General features: G+C 44.8%; 1 protein-coding gene across 2 annotated transcripts; it reads left to right on the top strand.

Annotated features, from left to right (window-relative positions):
• Positions 1-121: 121 nt before the first annotated feature.
• Positions 122-15,216, top strand: MAJIN (membrane anchored junction protein). 2 transcript variants are annotated; one of them, XM_088062025.1, is made up of 11 exons: positions 122-1,036; positions 1,680-1,800; positions 2,088-2,133; positions 3,406-3,481; positions 5,226-5,351; positions 6,654-6,685; positions 7,458-7,564; positions 9,917-9,971; positions 14,078-14,150; positions 14,257-14,401; positions 15,174-15,216. In XM_088062025.1, exons 2-11 carry the CDS (start codon positions 1,700-1,702, stop codon positions 15,214-15,216), a joined length of 804 nt encoding a protein of 267 aa, XP_087918151.1. In that variant the 5' UTR covers positions 122-1,036; positions 1,680-1,699. The 2 variants fall into 2 exon arrangements, with proteins under 2 accessions (XP_087918151.1, XP_087918152.1); XM_088062026.1 differs by lacking the exons at positions 122-1,036; positions 2,088-2,133; positions 14,078-14,150; positions 14,257-14,401; positions 15,174-15,216 and adding exons at positions 1,275-1,555; positions 2,464-2,590 and having other exon boundaries at positions 9,917-12,987.
• Positions 15,217-21,505: the final 6,289 nt, after the last annotated feature.

Below are 21,505 nucleotides of genomic sequence, written 5' to 3' on the forward strand. Positions count from 1 at the left end.
CCTACTGTAAAACCAACTTAGAGCCGCTCATTTGCTATTGAAGAGCAGCTCGAACAGGACACGGCCCTTGTTGCTGAGATGCACCCAAAAGGGTGGGTTTAGCTTTGTTACTGAAGCTTGTTTTCCACTGCGTTATCTGCTTGCTTGAACATCATTTCCCCGTAGTTATCGATTTCCTGCTTGTGCATGAAATTCATGTGTCAATTCACTTCCTGACTCCCTAAGCTTATTTTGCTTTTCTTAAAACCAAAAGACAGTGAAAATCAAACTGTTCTGCAGCTGCTGAATTATTCTCTACATCATGTCTTTACCAATGCTGAGGGGCTCCATCGTGCAGCTGCTTTGTAGGAACTGCACTTGAGATCATCTCACTGAGTGGATGGCGAGGGACGCTGTGTAAGTCCCTGGATATTAACACCGCGAGAAGAGGAAAGATCTTTCAATTCCAGTCTTTCTTAAACAGATGTAGTATATAAAATGTTCCAGTTACATAAAGGGAGGACAACAGGGGCTGCAGCAGAAGAGGAGCTGTGTGAGTCAGAAAAGGAAAAGACGTGCTGTGGTGGCTAAGGATCGACCCCCAGCCCCTCTCGTGGCAGGTCTAGTGCCTGCTGGAGCCTCTGTCTCATCTGAGATGCCACCTCAGCAGCCCAAGCCCGCCCAGCTCCAGCATCCGCCACCACCACGTCCTGCTCCGCTACCCCTCAGAGGAAAAGGGCTGGAGAGCTGCGGACCCGCTCTGGGCCACGTCCCTCCTCCCCACCTGCATCGGGGCTCGGCTGGGCTCGCCTTGCTTCGGCTCAGTTCGGCTCCGTTCGGCTCCATTGGGCTGGGCTCGCTTTGCTTCGGCTCAGTTCGGCTCCATTTGGATGGGCTCGTCTTGTTTCGGCTCGGTTCGGCTCCATTCGGCTCGGTTCGGCTCCATTCGGCTCGGTTCGGCTCCATTCGGCGCGGTTCGGCTGGGCTCGGCTGAGCGCCACTCGGCTCCGCTCAGTCCGCAGCTCCGGCCCGGTGGACGCGGAGCGGAGGGTGGTCGGTAGGCGCCGGAGTTGTCCGGAGACCTTTCGGGCCGCCCCCGACTCTGGGAAGGCGGCGCCATCTCGCGTCTGGCAGGGCAGACGCTGGGCCGGCGTCGGCAACGGCGCCCGACCTTGCTCCAGCGGGCCTGGGCTCTCCGCCCCACCCCGGGGGCAGCCGGGCACTGCTCGCCGCTGGTGCCGGCGGCGGCGGCTGAGGGGCAGCGGGGACGTGCGGTGGGGGCGGGCAGCAACGAGCTCTTGCGGGCCGGACTCGCGGGGATTGCCCGGATCCGCGGCAGCCGGGGCTCCCTCGCACCCCCTCAGGGGGTCGCGGGCCCCATGAGGCTCTGCGGAGGGGGCTGGGGGTTGCCAGCCCCGGGGCGGGAGGCCACTAAAGCTCCAGGGACCTCGGCAGAAACAGGTGCAGGGCAGCGCAGCTGAAGACGGGGTGACCGTCTGCTCTAGGTCTGTCCTCGGATCCTGCTCAAAAATAGGCGCTATTGAAACGGACACTCCGATCAGCCTTTTGCTGACTGGTAGGAGAGTTCTCTCTGCTAATGTCCCCTGGAAAAAAAAACCTGCATGTAATCTTTCCGTATGACAGAACGAGATGTGGTGAGGGGTTTTAGGACTTAACCTTTGACTCTCCTGCTTTCCTAGTCTGGCGTTCGGGGAGAGAGATGTCGTTGAAACCATTCACCTATCCATTGCCCGAAACAAGGTTTCTTCATGCTGGCAGGCATGTGTACAAATTTAAAATCCGGTATGGCAACTTCAACAGGTACGTGTGTTACAGCCAAGAAGTCAGCCTGCTGTCTGTTGACTGCATGTGGTAGTGAGTTAATACAAGACCTTAAAACACAGAATACAAGTGGGTAGAAAGTTCACACAGAGCAATCCTTGGAATAAGGGATGTTTTTTAAGAGTAATAAATGAGGAATTTATCTGCCTGTTAAGTATTTTTTCCTGTTCAGTGGGAATTATGTTTTGTTGCTGTTTAAACTCTTACATGAAATGTAGTTTCATTGCATTTTGACTGTGATGGTTCCAGCTCTCTCTGTTTCACAGTTCTCCCAGTCTCAGTCTCACTGAAAGTGCTGCCAAGGAGTCAGAGGTAGGAGCTGAGACAGGTCCATAGGACCTCAGATGGGTGTTAGGTGAACAAATGCTTGTTGTGGCACTGACAGTATTTTGTCAAATGCAGCATTTCAGGTGTGAATAATAGGGAACTTCCCTGGAGAGTCTGAGTGTAGAAAAAAAAATTACATTAATGAAAAGTATTCCTCAACAGACAAAATTTAGTGTAGAAGAGTCATGCTTTGGTTTGAAATATTCCAAAGAAGCTACTGACTCTTAAAATTAGACAAATGGAAACTCCTGTTTCCATGTTTCAACATTTCCTGTTGAGTTAGTCACACCTAGTTTCTATCTGATTCCTCTTCAGAGTCATTCTTGCAGGAGCTCTTTCTCAGGATTTTAGTCTCAACCTCAAAACTGACCATCAATTTCAAGTTGTCAGGCTTGACTGGCTGTTAATACCTCTTGGTTTTTCGGGACCTGTGGCAATACTGGTGAGCTGGCTTGATGGAGGCTAATCTAATACTAAATTGCATGTGTTTTCCTTGCAGCTGTGGAACCCATGGGTGTTCTTTTAATGATGCCATTGCTTTGTGTCCAAGCACAAATTGATGGTCACAATTGATGAGTTGTGTTATTATCTTCTTCCTGAGACATAAGAAGGCCTCTGCCATTACTAAGAAATTGAGACAAATATATTGCCTGCTTAAAAATGCTCCTTCCTATTAATTTCTAAAGATATTCAGAATATAGTAAAAGCATTAAAAACCTTACTGAAGAAAATGTGCTGATTTTAATTGATAGGAAGAATTGCAGGGTTTTTTTCACTTTTGAAAATATTAAAAGGTATTACAGGAAAAAGTTTTGTGTTTGTAGAGGAGGAGTTTGTTGGGGCTTAACTGCAGTTCCCTTGTAACTGATTTGGGTCAATATTCAGAGAAAGAAGAGTAGGTAAATGCTATGTGTGTTTTGCTGGAAAAATGAAATGACACTCCTTAAATTTAAAACTTTTAAATTTAATTTTCCTCATTTTTCCATAGTAATTCTTCTATATTAATTCTAGATTAAGATACTCATTCACCTAAATTTCTTTGAGTCTGTCAGTGCAGTGCACTCTAAAATGGCAGGAGGGAGTGGGGAGGAGAAGGGGAGAAGGAAAAGCAGAGTATATAGAACCTGGTCTTCCATAATTCACACCAACTGTAAAGTAATGTTAATTTTTTCCCCAAGCCTTGAAAGTGTACTTGACAGTGGAATTGTGACGATGTTTTTAATATTTTTCCTTTGTTTATTTTTTTGGCCTCTCCAGGAAGTTTTTCGAGTAATCCTTGGAAATCTTGATGATTTACATCCATTTTCTACAGACCACTTCACTGTCTTTCCATGTATCCTTTCTTCCCTACTCATAGAAGATTCAATGACTTGTATCTTGTCTCCTTTGGGACCAGTCAGGAGACCTTTTCCATCTTCCCTAAAGTTTGCAGAGGCGTTGGGCTGCTGTCCACAGACAGTGCTGTAAAAGCTCTGTGCAGTTGCACAGCATGGTCATATAGAAGCTGATACTGTACATGAATATTGGCATGCACAGCTTTTGAGGAGTGTGGTTTCCTGGGATTCCACTTTTGATACAGAAGTGCTGTGGCATTTGAGATTGGATTATTCTAGCTAGCAGCTGTACTACAGGCTCCTCTGCTTTCTAGGTGTTTTTTCATCAGAATGCACGGACTGGCCTTCATTTTTGTCTTCTGGCTTGTGCAACTGGACAGAGTTTAGTTGTGTCTGCTACATATTCTGCAGGTTATTAATTTAAATAATTTGATAAAAGAGATAACTTCATATTTCTGTTGTAGTTGCTGTTGTGTAATGGGTTAAGAAGTTACTCTCCTGAGGCTGTTGTTGAAGAGAAAAGTAATTCAGTTAAATGTTAGGATTTTCCATCTTAAAGGTGTGTCAGCTTTTGGATCAGACCTGGCATCACCTCCTGTGATTCTGAGTGCCCAGGAGGGGAATGCCAGCTCCAAGGCATTCCCCTCCTGTCTTTGAAGACTGCATTATGCCTCCTAATAGCAGACAGGAATGAGGCCATCCTCTTTCTCTGTTTGAAGCAGGTACATACGACAGCAACCTATTCCTGTTAGAGGCAGGAAGATAATGTAGCCAAGAGCATCATTATACAGGAGGCACCCAACCCAGCCATTACTGGTTTGCTTCTCTAAGCTCAGCCAGTTCTGCCTGTGTGTTGAGGAGTGTTTGGTTCACAAACTTGTATTTCTGGAGCTTGTAAGTCCATCCACATGCTCAGGCAGCACTGGGCCTGGAAGAGAACTGTGAGCTCAGAGGCCTGGCACGAGGAGTTGTCTTACAGTTGGTGTGTCGGGCTCCTCTCTGTAGAGTGACTCTTTGTTAATCACCAGCTATGAGTCCTTCAAGCCAAAACCCAGGCAATTTCAGTCCTTAAAGGAACTGATTGTATCAATGATTCATCATCTTCTGTCCCTGGGATGTTAGTTTCTGCTAGCAAATGTGGACTGACAGTATACATTTCACCTTTTTCTCCCTGAGATCAGAGGTATGTGAAGAGACATGTCCAGCACCATTTGTTCTTCCAAGCAGAAGCTCCTGGATGTCAGACCTGTACTCACGTGAAGGAAAGGCTATAACTGTGGTGGCTGTCATGTAAATTATCTTTTTCCCCATTTTGAACTGTGAAGTAATTTAATGATGCTGCTTCTATGAATCCAAATATTTTTCAATTTTTAAATAAAATTTTAAAATAAAATTTTAAAATAATTCCTTTTTAATTAGGAAGACTGCTGAGGGCGTTTTTTATTCATAGGTTTAGAAGAGCCTGGCATGGTTTTTTGCAGGAGGGTGCCAGTACTAAAGGTAAACACAGTTAAGGGAACAGAACACTCTTAATACAGGTGACTGACGGGGCAGTGTGGATAAGTAAACCTGGGTAAGTGTTTCCTGTAGTGCGTTACACAAGTTCATAGTAGCAGGTTGTATTTGCTCCCTTGTGCACATGTGCAGTGTGCTGTGTCTTTTGAAGCTTTAGGAGACATGGTCAGGACTCGTGTTCCTTTGAAATGTTAGTGTTGTGTTTTTAAGTCTTACCATCCTTCTCAGATTTGAGTAAATGGGAGCGAGTATCAAAGATGAAATTCAAACATGAGAATGTCCATCTTGTGCCTTATCCCTACATTTGTACGTTGTACCTAGAATTGAACTCATTTCAGCAAAGTATATCTTGTGGTAAGTCACTGTGATTGTGTTTGGGTAATTTTGGGAAACATCTGTGATCTATGTCTTGCTTTCCTCTTTTCCTTCCCCTACTGTATCTGAATCAGAGAAAGCAAAACTGCATGTGGGGTGACTGTACCATGAGTTTGAAACAGTGCATAACAGGGTGTTCTTTATTGTCTCGTATTGTTTTTCTAAAATTCCCTGAATTTCCTGTTGTCTTTCCAACCACAGCTGACTCTTTAGTTGGTATTTTTACGAAGCAGTGCCCATTGGCTCCCAACCTTCATTTTAACGTCAGTATATTGGGCTGGAGCCAGCACATGCATGTATATGGGACACCTTTTTCTTCCTTGTGCTTTACTATGTTTGTTGACAGAGAACATCACACTCTTTGTTGCTAATTTACTAAAGAAAGAATGGATTTCTGTAAAAAAATAATGATAGTAAACATGGTAATAGCCTCTTTTATATAATTAGCAAACATTTTCACCTGAACAGTGTCTCATTTTCCAGGTTTTCTGTGAATTCTCTGAACAACCTCGGGCCGCAACTAAGGCCTCTGTGGGACTCTTAAACTTCTGTGGACATTTAAACTTCTTTTGTGAAAACTGCGTATTCTTACTATTTCCTGTTCTGATTATCAAGCTCTGAAAAAAGTTACTGGTTTTTTTTTTTTTAATGACTGCTTAGCAGATAATGTGATCTTTATAAAACTGCCAACTTGCAATTTCTTAGACTATCAAACATCCCATGTTTGGATGTAAAAGCTTCTAGCCATGGAGAGTTCACTAACTTGCCTCTACACCTGTTCCAGTATTTAATTGCCCTATCCAGATAGTTGTAGTGCATTACTATTCTAAAATTAGGAACAGTATAAGGCTCTGTTACTTTCAGACTTGATGTTTCAAATTTCTGTTGGTGGGGATTTGTCTTCAGGGAAATACATGTGAACCCCATACATCCTACAGCTGGCCAGTATTCTCTAGGGGCTGTGTTCCAGATGTCCTTGCATCTTCCATCTGGTGCCCAAAGCACAGCGAGATGCTAACTGTTCTTCAGGCCCTTGTCTTCTGAAGACACCTTTGACTTCTTGAAGACAAGCAATTGTCACATCCCATTGATATCTGGTGTTCATAGCCAGGAATTCTGGTTCAGGAAGAGCTGTATTTGAACATTTTCAATTTCAGTGTATCTTGTACAGGTCCAGTAGTTTATCTTGCTCCTGGAAGAGGAACTGCAGTGCAAAAATGTATTTTTCAGTTGGTTAAAGTCCAGTCTAAATACTCACCAAGTTTTATATCTCTCTTGCAGGTGAAGAAGTAAAAAAGGACAGTGATAAGCTTGTAAGTTGTGCATCTGGTTTTGTTTTGTTGTTGTAAGTATTCTTGAGAAGCAGAATATATGCCTTTAGGCAATGCTAGAGTTCTCCTACCACTAGGAGTTAGTCAGTCAGTGTAAAGTGGCACCAAATTCTCACCTGGAACCATCAAGGGAGAGAAGTTCTTGTGGTAGTTCTGCTGGGCCTGGAAAGCAGTCTTGTATCAGGACCTAAGAGCCTGCTGCCTTCAGTTCCCCTGATTTTCTGCCAGCCTGAGTGAGCTGTCCAGTGTTTTCGTCACTGGAAGAATCTGTGAGGTTGATATTGCTGAGTAATTTAGTTCCCCAGGTACTGTGTTGTAAACAGCAAAGTTATGCTTATTTGAGGAGTTTTTGTGTAATGAGAGCTCAGGGTAGGTTTATTTTCAATATAGGTAAGTAGCTGAAGTGAATTAATGAAGAATAATTCAAATCCAAATTTCCCCAAAGAAGTGTCCAAATTCCCCTAAGGATTTTTTTTTCTATCTCTGCATTCCTGCTACTTACATTCCTTGGCAGTCCTCTGAAAATGGAGGAAATAAGATATCCTAGAAAGAAATACTTTGTTTAAAACTGTTGAGCATAATTCTCTGGCTGACCTGCCAGTGCTTGCTTTAGTCCTGAATCCTTTTTTGGTTTTCAGTGTATAAGCAGGAACAATTTTTGCAAAATATGACGGTACATTAACTATGAATTTTGTTGTAAAATAGAAAAGTCAAAATCAATTGTTATCAATACCCAGTTTGCAATGTTTTGAAGGTCAGGAGAAGAAATGAAGTGCCAGAAAGTACTGCAATGAAAGAAGCAGTGAAGAGGAGAAGAGTGGAAGTCAGAGATATCTCATGCCCACAATCATGTGTGGACGGGTCAGTTGACTCCAAAAGAGTCTCCCAGGACACATATTAATATTTTTAATGTCTCTTGTACTTTCTTCATGTTTCATTTCTGTGCAATCCTTTGCCCCATTTTTCTTCTTCCTTTTCTTCCATGGTAACACAATCTAAGCATCGTTGCTTATATTGGGAAAAAAGTGGTCCTGTACTTTCCAAGTTCCCATACCATTAACCAAAGCTCTGCCTGTTTAATTCCTCTGTGTTCACATCACCTTTTGAGTCACAGTGAGGTGATAGCTCAGCAGCCAGACAGAACAGTGCACTGACTTGCACACCTGAGTTTAGAACAGCAAGAGAAGAACTGGAACCAGTTTTCCACCTGCCTCCCAGCCTGCTCCATTGAGCCAGATGACGAATTCTGCCCTCTTGGCTCAAGGCTGATAGCAAAACACCTTGGAACTTGCTCTTTTCCAACTGCTTTAAAGTCTCAAGAAATTGCATATGTTGTGTGTACACAGGAGTATTCTCACACAACTTCACCATGTGTTTCTTCTGTAGCTGTACTTCTCATGGTGATTCCCAAGTAGATCTCTCTCTTTGGATTTTACAGAATGGTTGAGGTTGGACAGGTCCTTTGATACCATCGAGTTCAAGCCCTCCTGCTCAAGCAGGGTCACCCAAAGCAAGTTCCCTCAGGTCTTGAGTAGACTCTGAGGGTGGAACCAGCACAACTGTAGAGAGCCACTTGCAGTGTATGACCACAGTTCTAGTCAAAAAGGTTTTTCTGTGTTCAAATCTAATTCCATGTTTTGCAGTCTGTGCCTTTTTCCTCTTGTCCTGCCAGAAGACAAGAGGGTTGAAGAGAGCCTGGCTCTCTGTTCTTCATTCCCTCCCATCAGGTGTACATTGGTAAGATCCCACCTAAACCTTCTCCAGGCTAAACAGCCTCATCTCTCAAAGCCTCAGTTTACCCCAGTGAGTCCCAGTCATGTACTGGGGTTTCTTGTCCAGACTGGGACAGAGGGGCCTCAGCAGCCGTGAGCAGAGGGGAGAGATCACTGCTCGAGGACAGTGATTTGGCAGAGCTCTGCCTAATTCAGCTCAGGGTGTTGTTAGACACCTTCAGCGTGGGGGTACAGAACTGGCTCTTGGCTAACCTTGGGCTTAGTTCTTGACTACCTCTCAGAGACCCAGTGTTCTTTTCAGGCTGGCAGGCTTCTTTTATTTTTCTGAAAGAAGAAAATGTATACCTGTATTGGATCCTCACAAGTATGTGTCAAACAGTCGTGGATCCATCCGTGGTCAGAAGTGTTTACACACACCTTTCCCCTCCCATGTACAGACTATATGCAATCATCTACCTTGTTGCCTTCTATCCTACCCAATTCCCAAATGTGTTTCATGCAGGGATATTAACAAAGTTTGAAGGCAGTTCTTCTTCTGCTCGTGCAAATGTAGTCCTTTAATCCCTCCCCCATCCCCCTGGCTTGTTTCTGCTCAAAGTACAACTGTTGGATATGAGGGAGGAATGAGCCCAGGATTCAGAATGCTTTTATTTCTTTTAGCCAAAGACAATCAAGTTGGAGATTAATAAAATACAAGGTGAAAAAAGACTATTTCATGATCCAGTCTAGCAGTTCTCTGTAGGTCCTGTGTCTTGCCTCAGCAGGTGTGATTAGAGCAATCCATAATTCCTAAGTGTATGCTTGAATTCAGAATCAAATTTGTGAGCACTAGCTTCAAGCCTTCTGTCATTTTTTTCCAGTTACACTGTTATACTGGAGAGCTCATTCAGGCTGAGCATCTTCCCTGCCCCAGGAAGGAGTGTGTCTGCTGTAGTGAGACCAGCTCTCTGTCTTCTTTCTGGACAAGCTCTTTTGCTCCTAAATTCTCTTGGGGGGGTTGGGTTTTCTTGGGGTGCTACTGAGCATTGAGAAATGAGAATCTCCAAGTGACACTGCCAGTGATTCTGATCACCTCAAGTGAAGCCAGGATGGTTTTTCTGCACATGCATCCCTTTGTACTTCTCCATATGGAGTTTCCTCTGTCATTTTAATGCTCCACAACCAAGCCTTGCAAGATCTTTCAGTGGTTCTTTGCTATCTGCCCTGGTAACCTTGTAGGATTCACAAGCTTTCTCAGCTATCTGCTCATCCCCCTTTTCATTTAACACTTTTTAACTGCTTGTTTGTCATAGAAAAGCAAAATGAGTGCATATTTTCATTTTTAAGGAAGAGTTTGAAACATGAGTACAAATACAGATGAAGGGTATCTATCTTGTTGAGTAGAGTCCTACTATAGTCCTGGTTTCTAGTGATGTACCTGGAGTAGCTGATTCCTTCTTGTGACTTATTGTAAACTCAGTTTTTATTTGCTTATCTTTAGAACTGGAGCAGAGTGTCTTCACCAGATGAGGAAAGCAGAGCATGGATTTGAAAAGGTAAGCTACAGAATATTCAGAAAGAGACAACAGCACCTATTTAGTCCTGGACCCTTACAGTGGCAAGCATAGAAATGCCTGCAGGTAATTAGTCTCCTTTTTCCCTGCATCACCCTAATAATTTTTTACTCCTCTCCAGACTTTGCAAAGGGATGAGTTATGTTTTTTTTGAGATGACACAAGCTTTTCTGACTGTCAAGCTACAAGCTTGGGGGTAAGCTCAGCCTCTGAGAGGTGAGCCTGAGGGATGCCCTGCCTTTTCTCCAGGACTCCAGTCCTCTGTCATCTCACATGCCCCTTTATGGAGGATTCCACAAAGGGCCAACAGTGGGTGCTGGCATCTTTACCCTGGCTTCGCTGTGACCATGTGCCACTCCCCACCTCTCTCTGCTGATGGCCATGCAGGCATCACCCTGTTGCTGAAACACTGCCATGCCTTTTCTCACTATGGCATCAGAAGGCAGATTCATGACAGGATTGTTCCAGAGGGATTGGCTGTTGGTCTCTAAAGCCACTGTTCTCCAAAGACCTTGTTAGGAGGAGAAGATTCTTTCTCTTGTAGCCCACAGGCTCCAAGGTTGCTCAGATAGAGCTGCTCTTAGGCATACCCTAATGCCCATGTCCTCCTGGCTGCTGCACATCCTCCCAAATACACTTCATCTATTTTCTGGATACCCATTCTAAATTCAATTCAAATCCCTACCACACTATCACCTTTCTGGCTTTTCCCCCCTCTCTAACTCTTTGGAAGTGTTTTTTTTTTTTCCAAGGAGGCAAACACATTTCTCTTGGGTTTGCCCACAAAGGAAGCCTAAAACTTTCTTTCAGAGCAGGGTTTTTTGACAGGTCTGTTGGATTTGCAAGACAGGAGAAGACTGCCTGGTAACTCCTTGGGAACATTCAGTAAAGATTAACTTCTCTAAAACAAGCAGGTTTATTTGTCTGTAAAACTTGTATCCCTTTTTGCCCCCCCGCTCTGCTTACCTTTGCAGTATTAGTGACAGGTGTCTACACATGCCTTCTCTGGCTTTTCCTCAAGTACTCAAAGCACTGTTGGTGAGATAAGGATCGTTTTCTGAATGATGCTTTTTTATTCCCCGCTTTGCTATAATCAGTGTCTCCAGAATTCCTCTGGTTTTTGTACAGTTTTCAAGACATTAGAGTGCTTGAAAGCTGGAGCTCCAGGTTAGCAGCTTGGACCCTGAGAAACATACTGCAGGTGGCAGAGATCACTGCAAGTTCCTCTTGTGTTAACTAATGTGGGAGGACATGTCTTGAGTGCTTTCTGGGTAAACTGGAACTGTGATGTAAAAATCAACTCAGCAGATACCAACTCAGGTGAGAAGAACATTTCTGGAGCAGCTGCTTGTGGCATCATTACTTGTCCTCAAAATTGCACTAGTCAAGGCACTGTTACACTGAGAGGGATGTCTGGACACTGTTCTGTTGATGAACACCAGATCAGGTGTCACTAGTGCTGTTGAAATCATGGGCAGAAGTCCTCTTCCTAACATGCATTCTTAAAAGATGAAGGCCAAATATTTCTGTGACATGCTTTCCATTTGGTTTTGTTGGGTTTTTTTCCCTTTCAATTCAGGATGAGAAGAAAGATGAGGTTTAAGATAAAAACATGTCAGTAGCTCCTGTACTTTGTCAGAGCTTTTCTGGTCATTCTTCCAACACTCTTTCTCAGTTTATCAACAGTGTATGGCTTTGGTTTCAAATCCACCCTGTATTTTATAATGCTTCTCAAAAAGGGAAGGGTCTCATTAAGCAGGAGGTCAGTCAGTCTACATAGTACACGTGGGGTTGACTTTGGGACGTTGGATTTGGAACAAGGAGCAGAGAAGTGCCACAGACACATGACTGTTCAATGGATTGCATTTTCAGCTGTGTAGTGGTTTAGATTTGCTAATTTCGTTTTCCTGGCCAAAGCACCAAATAAATGTCGTGGTTTTAAAGCAGTAACTAAAAAATTACTAGAAAACTTTCTTGCTGTGAGATATGGATTAGAACAAGAGCAAAACAGGCTTAAAACTTAAAAGGAATAAAGAAAGTTTATTAACAAAACTACAAGAATAAGAAAACCAAAATAAAACCTCCAGAAAACTCCTTTTTCTCCCACTCCCCAACCATTCCCTTGTTTACATGACAACATAGAGACAACAAACTTTGGAACTTTGGTGTCTAAAACAGTCGCAATTCCTGCTGGAGTCTTTTCATCAGTCTTTGTAGAGAAACAGAAGTCTTCTTCTGCTAATCTATGGAGTTTCTCACAAGAAAGCTATTTCTATTATGGCTTTCTATTTCTCTGATACCAGCTGCCCAGAAATCTGTCATCAGATTTTCTCCTCCCATTTCACATCACTCTGAGGTGTGTTATGGGCCATGAGTCTAGGGATGTCATTTTTAAGGATGAGTTATTCAAAGGCAAAAGTTCTCTTCATCTGTCTCTGTGAGCTTCTCTGGAAACAGAAGATTTTTCTCAGTGCCCTCTAGGCCTCAAGTCTTTGCTTCGCTCTGTTCCACCACCTCACTGTATCACAATTACTCCACCTTTTGCTCAAAATCCACACTTTGAACATTCCATTCCTCCCAATATACTCTGTCATGAATTAAAGGAAATTTTTCAGAACACTATTGTCCATCTCCATAGCTTTAACAGAAAAATATTTCAGCTTAATTAAAGCATCTCCTTATTCTCTCTTCCACATCTAAAACTTAACTCTTTTCTTCACTGTCTTCTTCATGTTGATTGTCTCTCTCTCTCTGGGAAAAAGGCGTAGTCTGTACGTCTCATCCAGGTAGTAAAAGAGTTAAAGTCCTGGAAAGCTGCAGATGTTCATGGTGTCAGGTTTCAGTTCAGCAGCAGAAACTGCAAACCCAGCCAGGCCGGCCGGCTCCGTTTCTCTTCCCCCTGCCCTCTGCAGCCTTGTCCAGCCTGGACGGGGGAGGGAGAGGAGGCCGAGACAGAGCCTGTTACCTCTTCAGAAGCCGGAAACCAAAGAGAACAAGAGAGCCCTGGCTTTACATCTTAAGGAGGTGTTCACAGGTTGATCTCACTTTTCAATGGTCAAAACTGCTGTCAATTCTTAGAAATGACCAATAATTGGTCACAAGAAAAGACTCCCATCAGCCACCAGCAGCTTCAACTTCTTCCCAGCTCCCAAAGCTATCTTAAAGGTGAAGTCACCCCATGACAAGCTGTCATCCAAATGTCTCCCAGGCCTGTGATGGTGGCATCTGGTCGGGATGAATGTAGTCAAACCTGCATGTCTTTTCACTTACACAGTGCACCAGTGAAAGTCAAAGAAAGAAAGAGACACTCTGCCTGTCATTCCAGAGAATTTTCCTAACTTAATTAATGTTCTCAGACTAAACTGCAAAGATCTCAGGCCATCAGAGGTTTGGAATTTTGTATTAACCTGAGTTTAGGTGTGGCATTTGGGGACAGGGTTTAGTGATGGCTTTGGCAGTGCCAGGTTAGTGATCAATCTTACAGGGCTTTCCAACCTACATGGTTCTGAGATTAGTGCAAGGGAAACACCATCAGGACCCGTCATTGTTTTAGGGTTTACTCTCTTTTAGAAGCTTACCTGCTGATTTTGTTGTGTTTTTATATGTTTATTTTGGTTTTTTGTAGTACTTTGTGTTGTTGATCACCTTCCTAATGGGTATCCCTGGCCCACCTCTTGCTTCTGGCACTTTCCATTTTTGTCCCTTGTGAGTTAAGTCTGTATCCCAGGACTATGCCTTAGAAGGGCTAGTGCCCAAGGGCCTGCACTGTCCAGGGACTGGCATTTCCCACAGCTCTTCTCTTCATGTTTTTTGAAATCTCTGCTTATTCCATAGCTACTATTAGTTCACTGTCTGGTATGCTAAAGTCTTCTAAATGAATTACAACTTGTTATGTCCTGATGAGGGAGGTGTAAAAATACCTTAGTGAAGAAAGTCCTCATCATAGCAGAAAAAAATCCCCAAATGAAACCACACAACAAGGAGTGTAGAGCTTGCTTTTTACTACTTTCAGGCAGCAAACCAACAAAAATCTCTGTACAGTAGAATTTAGCATTATGTAACAGTTCTTGGGTTCCTTTTCCTTTTAGAATTCCTCCAAAGTAAATGAGCTTGAGTTTAGCTCAGCATCCCTTACTAAAGACTGTGACCAACTGAGTTGCTGTGAGTAAGGAATTCCTGGATTCCACTGAGTTTTCATTCCCCTGGGTACACAGGGAGTGTGTAGAGTGTGAGGTTGTGGTTTTGTTCTTGCTGCTGTTTCTTACAGGGGAACCTGTGGAATTTGCCCTTGAACAAAAAAGAGTAGCCAGTCAGGCTGAGGGTGCAGTGCAGCTGCTGCAGCAAATGGAGCAAACAGGAAAGAAAGGAAACACAAAGTCAGAGGGAAGAGGTCTTTCACAGTTCTGGAGAAGGTACTAATCCTGCACTGATGAGCAGAGGCAATCCTGGCACTGTCCAAGCCTATGTCAAAGGTTGGCAGTGCCAGGTTGTTTTCCATCATTTTGAAGAATGGAGACATCTCTTCTGTGATTAAACCAAAGTCCCCCAAGGCAAAGAAAGGGGTGTTGTTTTATCTTGTGCTAAGGGGCAGCATTCCCACTAAATGTTCCTCTTCTGAACTGTCTTTAGGGAAAACTCCAGATTAGAGAGTCACTGAATCTCCATCTCAGCCCTTATACAAAGTGGCTTTCCTCAGCTGAGAAGTGCCAGCTAAAAGGGTCTTCCCAGATGGACCTTCAGCCCCATTAAGGTTCATGTGACCTTTATTTGGCCACTGAGCAAATCTGGACTTTGTAACTCTGACTCCCAAAGTCACCATTTCAAATGGAAATCAGTGTCACTGTGCAGACACCTGCTGTTTGCCTAAAGGAGTTATTTCACGCTGCTGAGGCTGGATCCTGTGAGTGCTGTCCATCACTGCACAGCACCAGCTGGATATTGGCAGCCTCTGGTTTTTGTTAGTGTTTTAAAAAATAAAACTCCTTGCTAATTGTAATGTGTGCCGTTCCTTTGATGACTGAGACCAGACCATTAGTGCACAAGTTATTGTTTCCTCTGTTTTTTCAGTTTCCCTTTGTATTGTTTTGTACTGGCATTGTGTCTTTCTGTGGGACAGAAATTAGCTTTTTCATGATTTTCAGAGAAGTCTAATGTGCTCTTTTTTTTTTGTTATTGTTTCCCCAGCATCTTTTCACCACTACAACATCTTTTTGGTGGAAAAAACTGACCTGGAAGTACTAATTGTTGCGGAAAGGTAGATTTGTAGTATGAATATTGGGTTGCACTGTTTCTTCTGTAATTCAGCTTTTCACATTGCATGTCTCAGCTATTAAATGCTTTAAATTAAATTCTACTTTGCTAACGTTTTCAAAGTAACATTCTGAAGATGTTGGGTTAGAACAACCTGTTGGGTTTTTCTTCACATCTTAGAGGTTTTGGAATAGAGCAAGATTTTGACCCTTAAGTGTCATAAATTGTGAATTTTACATTATGTGGTATTCTAATAAAGCTAGCATCAGCTTGGAACTGTGTGTTACTTTAATCAGACTTACCCATGCTGAAGATCCTCTTTCCCTCAAAGAAGAAGCAGAGGTTTCTAGTATTAGATGCACTCCAGTACTATGCTTCACAGCATTAAAAAGGTCAAAATGATGGATAAATATTTTGCATTAGATATTGCCACTACACTACGACTTGGGTAATTATTTATGCATTCAATATGTAATGGGATGAGGTTAGAATTGAAAATTTCAGACAAGCCAAAGCCCCACTCAGGCAGCTTTTTGTTGCCATGCTTATATTTTTTAAATGATCTATCATCTTTGAGCCACCCCCTGGGCAGCTGGCTGGGCAAGTGACTCTGCCAGCCTTGGTGTCACGATCCACAAGGTGGGATTCGTGATGTGGTTCTTTTAGTCGGTCTTAGAGTACAAAAGATTATCAGCAAACCAAGGACTTAAACAGCAAAACACACTTTATTGAGTGCTCATCAGCACTAATATGTGATAGAGAGAAAAGAGGAGAAAACAAAGCATAAGGAAAAGAGAGTAAGGGGATTACAGCTACCAACGTTGAAGTCCACTCAGCCATCCAATGACGCAGAGTCCTCTGTCTGTTGGGGAGATCTCAAAGGAAGGTAAATTTGGGGTATAATTTTATAGTCTTTTACAAAGCGAGGGGCACAGGGCCAAAAGCAGAGGAGATTGATGATCATTGTGATGAATTCCATTGCGTGGGGGGCAGGTGTAGGGTACAGAGCAAACCACGTCTTGCAAGTCTCTGCTCACCAGCAGGAATGAGGGCAGTGTACCGTGCAACCACCTGCAAACAATCACTCAGCAAATGTCCACCTCAGCTAGGCCCAAACCCCTAAACCAAGTCCCTTGTGATATTCAGGGTGTCAGTCTCTGTCCTTAAGATGGTTGTGAGGCAGATGAGAGAATCTTTGGACCATCTCTTACACCACCCCATGGCTCACAATCGTCATTAAGCGAGGTCTTTCTGCACAATGTCGTAGTGCTGCTGTGAAGTTCTTCTTTGAAGTCTTCAGGACTCGTTACAGTTGGTATAGTATATCCCGGAAAAAACAGAGACAGGTAGTAGGGAAAAGATAAGGGACAGAAAAAGGAAAAAAGAAAAAACAAAACCAACAAAAACCAATATATTGATTTCAAAGAAAACTGATCAATATATATAATTTCAGCTAAGGCTTACATATTGGTTTCTTATCATAAAACAATTTTATTCTAAAATACAACATAATAAATAATAATTAATAAATAATAATAATAATAAATATAATCATAATAATAATAATTAATAATAAAATTAATTAACCTCATAGTCACAATGGCCAATTACTTATTGTAGTGCCTGAATAGTTCGTCAAGTATCAATAACCTTAGGGGTATCAGCAACATGTAAATCACTCTTTCCAAAACACAATGTATTTCTTTCCTTTTTTAATCTTTTCCAAAATTTCAATTAAATTCTGGTGAAGCAACAATTGTTTTAGCAGAATGAGGTTCATTCCAATTGGAGCAGGCACTAAATGATGAATCAAAGTACAATTAATCTGCAAAAGATAATACGAAGAAAGTGGAGCTAAGTAAGAAAAGTCACATCCTATAATCTCAGTAAAATTGCATACACAAAAATTTGAATGATTCTTAGTATCCACTACTATGTTTTCTACAAGCATACTATCACAAGCAGTTCTCAAGCATACACATCCATTGCCTACATACACAAGTACTGTTTCAGAAGTCTCATTAGGATGGATTCCAAAATGACAGATGTAGGAGACATTCAGGAATCAAGAGATGACCCAATATGAGTTAGCTGCTTGTTAGCTGCTTCCAAATTTATTACAACCTTAGCTACATTTTTATAGTATTTTGAAAAGGTAACATGCGATCTATATTCTATTATGATTGGATAATTGCTATTTTTCACGCATTAACTCCTACGTTTCTATTGGTCCAGCTCATAAAACCCGGGTTCTATAAGATACTTTTTTAGTGAAACTTATTATGATACATTAAGCAGTTATACAGGATACATTCTCCAGAATTCACATCCTGACAAACTTCATGAGATACATTCACAAGGTACATTTAGCAGATTTCTTATCCTAAATACTCATCTATTCTTCATTGTCTTATTAACAATTAGTCTTCTTCATTTCATTGATACAATATTTTGCCAAGGACTCAAGCTAGCTCAAAGTCAGGGTTGTGCAGGCCTTCTGGGGAGCTATGGCCTCGAGAAGCAAGCCATTCTTCAATGTTTTGTGACCTAGGAGCCTGCCCTGACTTCAGCCTCTTGTGACCCAGGAGCCTGCTGTGACGTCAGCTTGTTGTAACCCCTGAGATTCCTCTGACCTTGGCCTGTTGTGTCCTCAGAGCCTGCTGTGACCTCAGCCTGCTGTGACCTCAGCCTGCTATGTCCTCAGAGTCTGCTGTCACCTCAGCGTGTTGTGACTCCAGAAATTTCTGTGACCTCGGCCTGTTGTGGCCTCAGAGCCTGCTGTGACCTCAGCCTGCTGTAACCCCAGAGCCTGTTGTGATCCCAGGGCTTGCTGTGACCCCAGAGCCTGATGTGACCTCATTGCCTTGGCCGTACCCCCTGAGTGTACCCACAGTGGAGCTTCTACTTCACAGCCCAGCTGGGGTGCCGTGGGTTGGCCGGGAGAGCTGGTGCTCTTCTTTCCAGGGCGACTCCTGCTTCTGAGGCCATGTCTGAGAGCTGCCAAACCAGAGGGTCTCTGGGCTTCCTAGGGGCGAGGAAGAGTCACACATTCTTGGCCACGATGCTGGAGCTGCAGAGGTGTTCCTGTGGAGAGAAGAGGTGGCTGAGGCCCCCAGCTGCCACTGGCACACAGGGCCCCTCCTGCACAGCAGGGCCCAGAGCGGCCAAGGCTCCCCAGCACGGCTGCAGCTGCTGGCACAACTTGGCCCAGCTGGACAGCTGTCTATTATAGATAATATTTTATATATCAGTAAAGACCTGTCTACACAAACCAGTCTTTGAAGTAAGTCGTGATATTAAAGGCTAAAGTCCTTGAAGACTTCCTGCTGAAGAGAGAGTAAAGCAAAACAATACCCTTGTGTATAAGTGTTGTGGTTTTAAAGCAGGAACTAAAAATTTACTAGAAAACTTACTTATTTCTTGCTGTGAGATGTGAATTAGAACAAGAGCAAAACAGGCTTAAAACTTAAAAGGAATAAAGAAAGTTTATTAACAAAACTACAAGGCACATTGGGCCTCCAGACCAGCATTCCACTGCCCTCCAAAGTAGAGGCCAGACCCCTAGAAAGACACACCGGCCATTCAGCCAGCTGTGGGACAAAGTCTGGCTCCCAGCAGCTCTGTGGAGCCTCTGGCACAGGAGCCTCCTCCACCAGCTGGCTCTGTGGGCTGAGAGAAAGCAGCAGCCCCATCCTGTGCCCTGCCCACAGCCCTTGGGCCGCTTGGGGAGGCCCCGAGGCTGCCGCTGATGGGGCTGCCTGGCTCATTCCAGCACTGCTGCGTCTGCGGCCAGAGCAGGGCCACCATCATGTGCTGCAGGGAAAACTGTGGCAGATGGGAGTGTGACAGCTGTGCTGGTATCGGCACGGGTATAAGGCCAAAGAGATGGGCGCCCCTGGGCTGGGGGCAGTGCCCAGGCTGGGCTTGGCAGAGCCTGTCTGCTCCTTGGGGGCTGGGGGCACTGCTCTGGCCTGGCCGAGGCCTGGGGAGCCCTTGGCCGTCCCGCTTGGCCTTAGAGCCTGCACTTGTGAGCCAGAGTTCAATGGCCCCAGCCTGACCAGACACTCAGGGCTGGAGCCTTCCTGTGCTTACACAGAATCTGAGGCCCTCAGTATCTGCCTCTGCACGCTCCACCTCCAGGGGCCAGCAACCGCAGGAGCCCCCAACATGAAGCATACCAACAGTCGCTGCCATCTTGCTCTCTGGAGAGCAGCAGCTGCAGCACACAGAGTGAGGCAATAGCAGGGTCAACATACAGCAGCTCCCCAGGCCATGGGCACCATGAGCAGTGCCTGTTGTAGTTATAGTAGTTGTGGTAGTAGCAGTATTAGTAGTAGTACTGAGCGGCCTCAGCACAGTTATAGACATGCTGGGCCTGATCACTGGGGAAACAGCTCCTTCCAGCAAAGGAAAAACCTACCAAGTGTAACTGACATTAAAAAGGGCCACCTTCATAATTTTGCAAGTATGTTAAACTCTATCAAGCAGTCAGCTATTCCTTTGTGCAGCTCTAACAATGTAATGCTGGGATTTGATACAGTTGCCCCTCAAACACCCCAGGTAAAGGGAGCTGAGTGCTTCGATTCCACGGAAACCATGAGTAAGTATTAAGAGAAGTATGCTGCTGTGTAGCAGTTCCATAGTTAGTTGAGCACTCTTTTTTCTGCCATGGAGAGAGAGGACTCGCACGTGTAGGAGACCGTGGTGTTCCCGCACAGGGACTCACCACTGACCAGAATCATGTGTGACAGGGAGCAGGAGGGCCCTGATGGCAGGGAGCCAGGTGAGGGCAAAGCAGCCCTCCCACTGCCTGGCCCAGGGGCTGTCGGGGTGGCCAGCGTGGGGCCCAGAGCAGAGGCCAAGGGAGGCAGGAGCTGCTCAGCCAGGCCAGGGCTGGGAGCCTCCTTCCTCCTCAAGTGGGGCCCAGCTGGGCCAGGGGGCAGCTGTTGGGAGCCCCGTGCCCGCAATGGCCGCTGCTCTCCAAGGCCTCCAGCCCTGCCCATCAGCCAGGCACGCAGGCAGGGACAGAGCAGCCCTTGGGGCCGATGCTGCGGGCTGAGAGCCCCACAGAGCTGCTCATGCCCGCTGCCATTGGCTCTGTCCCCTGCAGCATGCCTGCTGTGTCGTCCTGTAAAGGCCGACCCCTGCATTTCCCCAGGCCCTGGCAAGTGCCCCTCTGCTGCTCCTGCATTGCCCAGGGCACCCACAGGTGTTGTTCGTGCCTGACAGCGACCAGAACCAGCAGGGAGTGTGACAGCTCTGTTGCTCTGGGCACGGCTGTCAGGCCAAGCCCCCTTTTGGGCTTGGCAGAGCCCGTAGGCTCCTGGAGGGCTGGGGGCACTGCTCCGGCCCAGCCTGGCCCAGGCCTGGGAGGCCTTTGACATTGCTGATTGCCCTCACAGCCTCCAGGGCTGAGCCGGAGCTCAATGGCCCCAGCCTGACCGGACAGTCTGGACTGGAGCCTTCCCGTGGCTCCCCGGAACCCGAGAGCATCAGCGCCAGCTCGGAAACACTGTCTAACAGGGTTTGCCAATATTTTTTCTTGTTAGATCCTTGAAAGGATTTAAAAGGTAAGGTTGTTTGGCAACTTCTTCAAGGAACAAATAGGACACGATTCTTTTCAAGAAAGGGTTTATTAGTTTGGGTTCAGTTTCCGTTTGGAATTCTTGTGCTTCCTTAGACGATCCAGAAATTAATGAAAATCTGACATATTCCTAGGAGAAGTTTTTGACTAATCCACTACTCGCAGAAGTCTCTAAATTCACTGTTTCTCTTAAACACTTCCCTTACATCTAGTTAGCTAGCTGCTCCTGTAACATACAGAGATGCAGTGGTTTACCTGGCTGGACATCACAACATCATCTTACACACACCAGTATACTAACAACCTTTTGTTCCCTGACAGTTCCAAAGTTTCAGGCTCTTCTGGAGGTCCTGAATTAATTTTGCATGCACACCCATAGCCGTGTTCCCTCCCCATGCCCAGCGTTCAGCCACAGTTACCAGGGAACAGATGTTCCATACTCACCTCAAGCAATAATCTACATCTGTCTTCCCAACCCACTTTGTCTTCACTGAGCTCTACAGATCTACAAAATAACTTTGGGCCCTCTGCACAAAACAAAACACAACACCAATCAATAGGGTTCAACCCTTCTGATTCTGCTGCTGCTCCCAACAATCATGAATGAACAACACAATGGTCAAGTCAGAAGCTCTATTCTTCACGTCCCTCCTATTCTCTTGCCCCCCACCACATGTCGGCT

The sequence above is a fragment of the Pseudopodoces humilis genome, chromosome 13, assembly GCF_049639895.1.
Source record: "Pseudopodoces humilis isolate 2021_Gansu_Grassland_sample_001 chromosome 13, ASM4963989v1, whole genome shotgun sequence".
In the NCBI taxonomy this organism is placed as follows: domain Eukaryota; kingdom Metazoa; phylum Chordata; class Aves; order Passeriformes; family Paridae; genus Pseudopodoces; species Pseudopodoces humilis.